This window comes from Wolffia australiana, chromosome 18, assembly GCF_029677425.1.
Source record: "Wolffia australiana isolate 7733 chromosome 18, ASM2967742v1".
Classification (NCBI taxonomy): Eukaryota; Viridiplantae; Streptophyta; class Magnoliopsida; order Alismatales; family Araceae; genus Wolffia; species Wolffia australiana.
In genome coordinates this window covers 2,708,117-2,715,051 of record NC_135852.1, presented here as the reverse complement: position 1 = coordinate 2,715,051, position 6,935 = coordinate 2,708,117, and the positions used below count along the sequence as shown (strand labels likewise).

The following is a 6,935-nucleotide window of genomic DNA, read 5'->3' as shown; positions in this document are numbered from 1 at the left end:
AAGTCATCCTATTCATCCAAATACCTGAAATTAAATCCATGGTCTAGGAGAGATAGGGAAATTATATTTAGACTTTTTAAAGTCTATTTACAAAACTCCAAGGATTCTTTTGTTATCACTTGGCCACAAGCACATCACAAAACAAAGTAGGATCAGATATTTCAATGTGTTTCAAGTCCTATGAGATGGGTTCTAAAAATATTTATCAAGATTTATTTTTCTACCACAAGGTTGTAGTACAAGAGGACCACTAGTTTATATGCTAAAGAAAGGGTTTCCAGAATTCAATGGGAGCCCATTAATAAAGAATAGGTACTACGCTAGAATAGCTTTGGTCTTAAATTTACTACATACAAAATGTCATTGAGAAACCCACTATATGGCATATTAGATGCAAAATCATTTGACAAACACAATATTTATGACTCTATCATGTGATGGAAATAATGTGGTCATCAAGAAAATCGTACAACCATGTTTTATTTAAGTTCATTGAATAAAATATTAGTTCATTATTAATCCAGTGTGATATTTATAATGAAGTCCACGAATATGTGCAATGACCTATTGAATTTTGATGAGATCATAATACACTGAGAGCTAGTCTTTAAACATGTATTCTAAATATTCATATTTGATGGATAGTCAAGATGGACATCAAATTATCTCGATAGAACTGCAATATCTAATCCTACTTGTACGATAAGTATAATTGATCATGTGGTTGTTAGTGTGGCGACACTAAGGATGCATATTGGGTGCTCTTTGAAGAAAGAGTTCACTGAATTGATTCTTACGAATCCCTGAATGGTATTATACCTAAACGTCAATCAGGTTGATTCATGTCGTGGTTGTATAAGTGATCCACTGACCTGAGACACCAAGGAAATCTCGTGAATGGACGACTACATTTTGACTACAACTTACGAGCCTATAATCATGGGATTGAAACAAGTTATAGCTCGAATGTAGTAAGAAGCTTACAGAGATGATTGAGTGGTCAAGACGGGATCATCTGCCCTTGGTATAAGAGGAGATTGACTGAAAGAAGATGATGCAGCAAATCCCTAGGTAGGGTAGTAAGGATATTGGAGAAGGCATTTTGAATGATCATCGTTACACATCAGTACTAATCGAATAACGTATTAAGTTCTAAGATCAACCATACCCTAAATTGTTTAAAAGTCTCCCGCAGATGATGGATTATACATGTATGGTAACTAATTGTGGTAAAGGTTTCATGAGAGAGTTCAAACACTACTCGGTATCTTTTAGAGCACGAGGTGTAGCTTGGCGCCCCATGGGCTGGGAACTTAACCTATCGATTGGGTTAAATTGATCCTTAGTTAATTAATATATATGTTGATATAGTTAATTAATAATTTTGGCCAATAATTTATATTGGGCCACTAAAGTTATTAACTAGAATGATACATGTGCCTAGAGGGTCACACGCATAAGATCATAGGGGTAGTGGTGAATATATTTTACTTAATATGTTTTTGAGAAGAACTTCAGTAAAATATAAATTGGGAAGGGGAACTCATTTTCAAGCACCCAGGCCAGCCATAATTGAGAGCCCCCATTTCTCCTCTCTGCTCTCTTCTCTACCCAACCAAGAAGAGTTTCTTTATGGTGAGAAGATCTTCAAGATTTTCAAGGAGATTTGAAGAACAAGAGGTGGAGATCCAAGAGCAACGTGATCGTGTGGATACATCTTGAGAACGGGCAAGCGAACGGCTTTAGATCGATCTAAGAGTGGGCAAGTCACGGGCGGAACAAGTTCCCCATAAGAAGCATATGATGTATGATTTTAGTGATCGATTTAGAATGAATTGTTGGGTTCTAGAGGCCTTGACATGGATGAAAAAAATAATATGATGCGCACCAGAAGACTTTTACGAATCGAACGGCATCAACAAAAACATTGAAACGATGTACCTTTGCACGAATCTCATTTACGATTTCTTCGATCCCAGAGTGAGACGAGTCGAGCTGCTCAAGTGTGCAGCCTCTAGATGTATCCACGTGGTCCTCGGCGCGTTGGATCTCCTCCTTCTCGTTGATGAGCCCCGTGCTTTCTCCATCGGAGTCGTTACGTCGTCCCGATCACATCAAGGATGGAGAGGGGGTGTGGGGAGAATGGAGAAGAAGGGGAAAGGCCCCTGAACAATTCTGGCCTGGGTGAATTTTTTTCAGGGCCTTCCCCTATTTATACTAAGTGGGTATTTTTCATAAAAACCCCCAAAACTTAAGTATATCTTCCAACATCCAAAAGATCATTTGCGTGTGACCCTCTAGGCCCATGTATCAGTTTAGTTAAAGACTCCAGAGGACCAATAACCTTTATTGGCCTTCCAAATTAATTAACTATATCATCATATAGATTAATTAATGTCGGATCGATTTAACCCAATCGATAGGTCAAGACTCTGACACGTGGGGTGCCAAGCTACACCTCGTGTCCTAGAAGATACAAAGGAGTGTGTATTGACTCACTCATAGAACCTGTTCATCATCGGCTACCGTGTATGTATAATCCCTCATCCACTTGATGTTCCTTAGACGACTTAGGGTATGGTCAACTGTCAAACCCTAATCGATCGTCCGAGTTAGTACTGATGCATTCGGAAATCATCGGAGAACTCTTCTTCGATATATCACTGCCTTAGCCAAGGACTTCATTGCATCATCTTCCTTGAGCTGTCACCTCTTATACCGAGGGTGGATGATCCCATCTTGACCACTCAATCGCCTTCGTGTACTTCTTGATGCACCCCGAATAAGACCGTTTACAATCCCATGATTAGAGACTCTTTTGCCATTGCCAAAGTACAACCGTCCGTCCACAAGACATCTTTGGTGTCTCAAGTCTAAGGACCACTTACACATCTGTGACGTGAATCAACCTGATTGATAGTTCGGTATAATACCATTTAGGGATTCGTATGGATCAATTTAGTGAACTCTTTTCACTAAAGAGCACCCACTATCTATCCTTAGTGTCGCCACACTAATGGCTACAGGACCGGCCATACTCACCATATGAGTGAGGCTAGATAGTGCTATTGTATCCAGATACTTCAATGTCCTTCTCGCGTATCCTTTGAATAGGAATGTTTAGAACACATGCTTAAAGACTAGTGATCTCCGTATTACGATCTCATCATAATTCAGTAAGTCCGATCATGTATTCATGGACTTCATTATACGCATCACACGTGCACTATAATGAATATGTTCTATTAATGAATATGGAACGAGATGTGGAATGTGTGATTGGCTTGCCGGCCACATATATTTCCATCATGAATAACATGCTTCCACATCCATGGAAACCATGTTTTCATTATTGAACCGAGGCCTACAGCCCAACATCGTGTACCACAATATAATAATTAGGTTTGAGGACTTAGCCTATGTCCTTGGAAATTATGCTTGTATTCAGTCGGCATTGGATACTCCTGAAGGGATTTGAGGAAATACTAGAAGTAAATGGATCACTCTGATAGGGTTTAGTTCCATGTTGTCTTCATTGATAAATAAGTTCTTGAGCTTATGCGGAGGCCATAAGATACTGTATGCTAAAATCATTGCACGAATAGAGAATGACTTTATAATATAATATATCAAACGGGTTCATCCCTAAACTAAATATTTTTAACATTATAGTGCAGATTTTCATCGAAAATATCGTTCATCATCCTAAACTATTGCATATTTATTTTGTTATAATATTGTTTTATTATAATGTAGGAGCAGAAGGACTAGTTTTTCTCTTAAAATATATTAAAATAATATTTGGAATGGTAAAGGCTAGAGTTTCAGCGATAATCAATAACTCAAAATTAAAATATCATAAAAACTACTATTGTCGACCACTCAAATGCCATTATAAATGCCATCATAATAGGCTAGCGTTGACAACTAAATGATTCTTTTCAGGTATCCAACTTTAAAGTTTTATTTCGTTGATGGATAGGAAGAAAGTTGAAACCCCTCATTAACATTGAGTCAAGATACTATAAATCAAACACATGTTAAAATAGACCATCACATTTACCATTCCAAAAATGAAAAGACCATCTAAATCACAGATCCGATGAAGCACCAAGTACCCAGTAGAATATCATGTTCTTCAAATATACCAAGAAATTCAAAGGGCAAGGAAGAAGAACAAGAAATCGGTGCGATCTAACCGCAACAGCCCACAAATATCGGAAAACTAATAAAGAGAGGAAGTTTCGGTACTTCCAAATCAAACAAATTAGTGTTTACCGCCAAGGGACGTGACGCTATAAAATCATGCGAGAAGCAGTCCGCAGAGAGGACGGCGAGAATGGTGACGATGGAGAAAGAACACTTCTTCTCTATCAACATCTGCGGCGACTTTGACGATTTAGAGGCAAGTGCTTATGAAGCATTACATGAGAAAGGCGGAGAGGTTGGCATTTCTGGCTGGGGAAGCGGCGACGAGCATATCATCTATGTCGTTGATCAACCAAGATCGGTCTATCAGAGTTGGCCCGTTGATAGAAATCAGGGGGGAAGTTTGTCGCGCTCTTGCTTTGGTGTAGTGTACGAGGAACGGGTGCCGTACTTCTTGGATTTCTGTTCTCTCTGCAAGACGGCTCTTAGACATGACAAGGACATCTACATGTACAGGTTGGTTTGAAGGCGGATCTCTCTTTCTGGGTCTCTCTTATTGTGTCGATTTTAGACTCGTTTCTTGTTTCTTGTTCTTGATCTTTGCAATGTGGGCGGGATATGTCTTCATTTGTTTGAAGGCCGATCTCTCTCGCTTTCTTTCTTTCTTTCTTTCTTTCTTTCTTGATCTTTGCAATGTGGGCGGGATATGTCTTCCTTTGTTTGAAGGCCGATCTCTCTCTCTCTCTCTCTCTCTCTCTCTCTCTCTCTCTCTCTCTCTCTCTCTCTATATATATATATATATATACATCTCCATCCATCAATCTCTTCATCTCGTTCAAGATTTCTGAAACTCTTTTTTTGTCTCTCTCTTCATCTCCGTTCATCAACCTCTCTATCTCGTTCAAGCTTTCTGAAACTCTCTCACGTGGTATTTATATATCAATCTCCTTACCATCTATCTTTCTACTCTCCAAAAATCTCTCTCTATTCTCTCGTATCTCTCTCTCTCTCAACTTTCCCAATCTCTCTACTCTCTCTCCTCTTTCTCTTCTACTATCCATTGATCTCTTCGTTTTCTTCTACTATGGATTAATCTCTCTACTCTCTCTCTCCTATTTCTCTTCTACTATCTATTAATCTCTCTACTATATCTTCTCTTTCTCTTCTACTATCTGTCAGTCTCTCAACACTCTCTTTCCTTTCTCTTTCTGCTATCTACAATTTTTTTTTTCCTCTTTTCTTTCCATCTTTCTATATCTCCTCCACCACTATCTCTCTCTATTTCTCGCTGCTACTCTCTCCACTTTCTTACTCTACTATCTGTCTCACTCTTTCTCTATCTTTATTCACTCTCTATCCCTCCAATCTCTCTTTATCTTTCTCTTTGTCTCCTATTCTGTCCATTTATGCAAGTAGAAATATTCTTGTTGCTTGTTACTGATCAGTGAAATGTGGGGGGACTTGTGTCTTCAGAGGCGACCTCCCATTTTGCAGTCAAGAGTGCAGAGCAGAGCAAATAGCGGTGGACGAGGAGGAGGAGAGAACAAGCCTTCTATTGAAGGCTTCTGCGTCAAGAAAAGAGAGAGATATATTCTCCTCTCTCAAGGCCACGTTACATGCTCTGAAGACTGCGGTTATAGGTTAAAGAGTATCACATCCATGGCGAATTCAGAGACCAGTTTAGCTGATTTTAATCCGAGTGGGAAAGCTGATAAAGCGGTGTCGTTTTATCTTTTCTTTGCCACCAGTGGGAAAGTATCCTACTTCTGATTGTGTAAAAGTAATATTTTCTAATGGCCAATAATCAAGATAGATTAATGCATGCATGGATGCATTCCTCTCCTTCTTTCTCATCCGTAAGAAGGTAATCTTGATTCTTTGCCCAAATGTCTCGTTTGGAGGAAATGGGTGTGTGATTATTGTTTGTTGTTGATTTTGCAAACGGATATTAATTAGTGCAGTTTGCTGCATTTTGGTCTCATCTCTGAGTCTTGTCTGTTCAAGGCCTTGATTCAATTTCCTGTCCCAAGCTAACTTATGTATCAGACCTCTAACCTAAATTTTCATAATATTTTTCATTATAAAAACTCTCAGATACAGTTCCATATTTTTGGTGCATGTTTTTAAATAAAAAAGAAAAAATATTTTAGGGCTTCCCCTGCCATAATGTTTTCTATTTAGTATCTCGATATTTTTTTGTGAACTGTTACCGTTCTTAAAATTTTCAGCATACCACTATAAAATTCTAACATCAGCACTGTCAGAAACTATTCACTTTTATGGGATAGCGTCTGCTAATTTTTTACGTATTTATTTATTTAAATTAATTTTAGTTCAAGAAGTATAAGAAAAAGTACTTGTTGGTTACAAACTAAAGTAGAAACACATGAATATCCATCAGCCCGCAACTAACAAATCATCCTTAATAAAACTAATATTGGTGTTATCTATTATGAGTGACAGGTATGATCCCAATTCTTATGATAATTATACATAGTATCTACAGTTTACAGAATGTGTACCCTTAAATTAACTTTTGAATACTTGATGATTAAATTAACCTTTGAATACTTGCATAACTTAGTCAATTATGATGATATTACAATACATGTATCACTAGTCTTGAAAAATGTGTTTCAGATATTCTCATTCAAAGGATACTTGATAAGAAAATAAAAACATCCACGCTCATACGATGTGTATGGTCAATCTTGAAGCCATTGGCATGACAACACTAATAATGAATAGTGTGTGGTTTTTCGGGAAATTTTTAGGTGAATTACTAT

At 37.9% G+C, this 6,935-nt stretch overlaps 1 protein-coding gene across 1 annotated transcript; it reads left to right on the top strand.

The window, feature by feature from the left end:
• The first annotated feature begins 4,313 nt into the window (after positions 1-4,313).
• On the top strand, positions 4,314-5,914 carry LOC144715267 (FCS-Like Zinc finger 1-like). The gene is made up of 2 exons (XM_078590200.1): positions 4,314-4,665; positions 5,623-5,914. Exons 1-2 carry the CDS (start codon positions 4,340-4,342, stop codon positions 5,792-5,794), a joined length of 498 nt encoding a protein of 165 aa, XP_078446326.1. The 5' UTR covers positions 4,314-4,339; the 3' UTR covers positions 5,795-5,914.
• Positions 5,915-6,935: the final 1,021 nt, after the last annotated feature.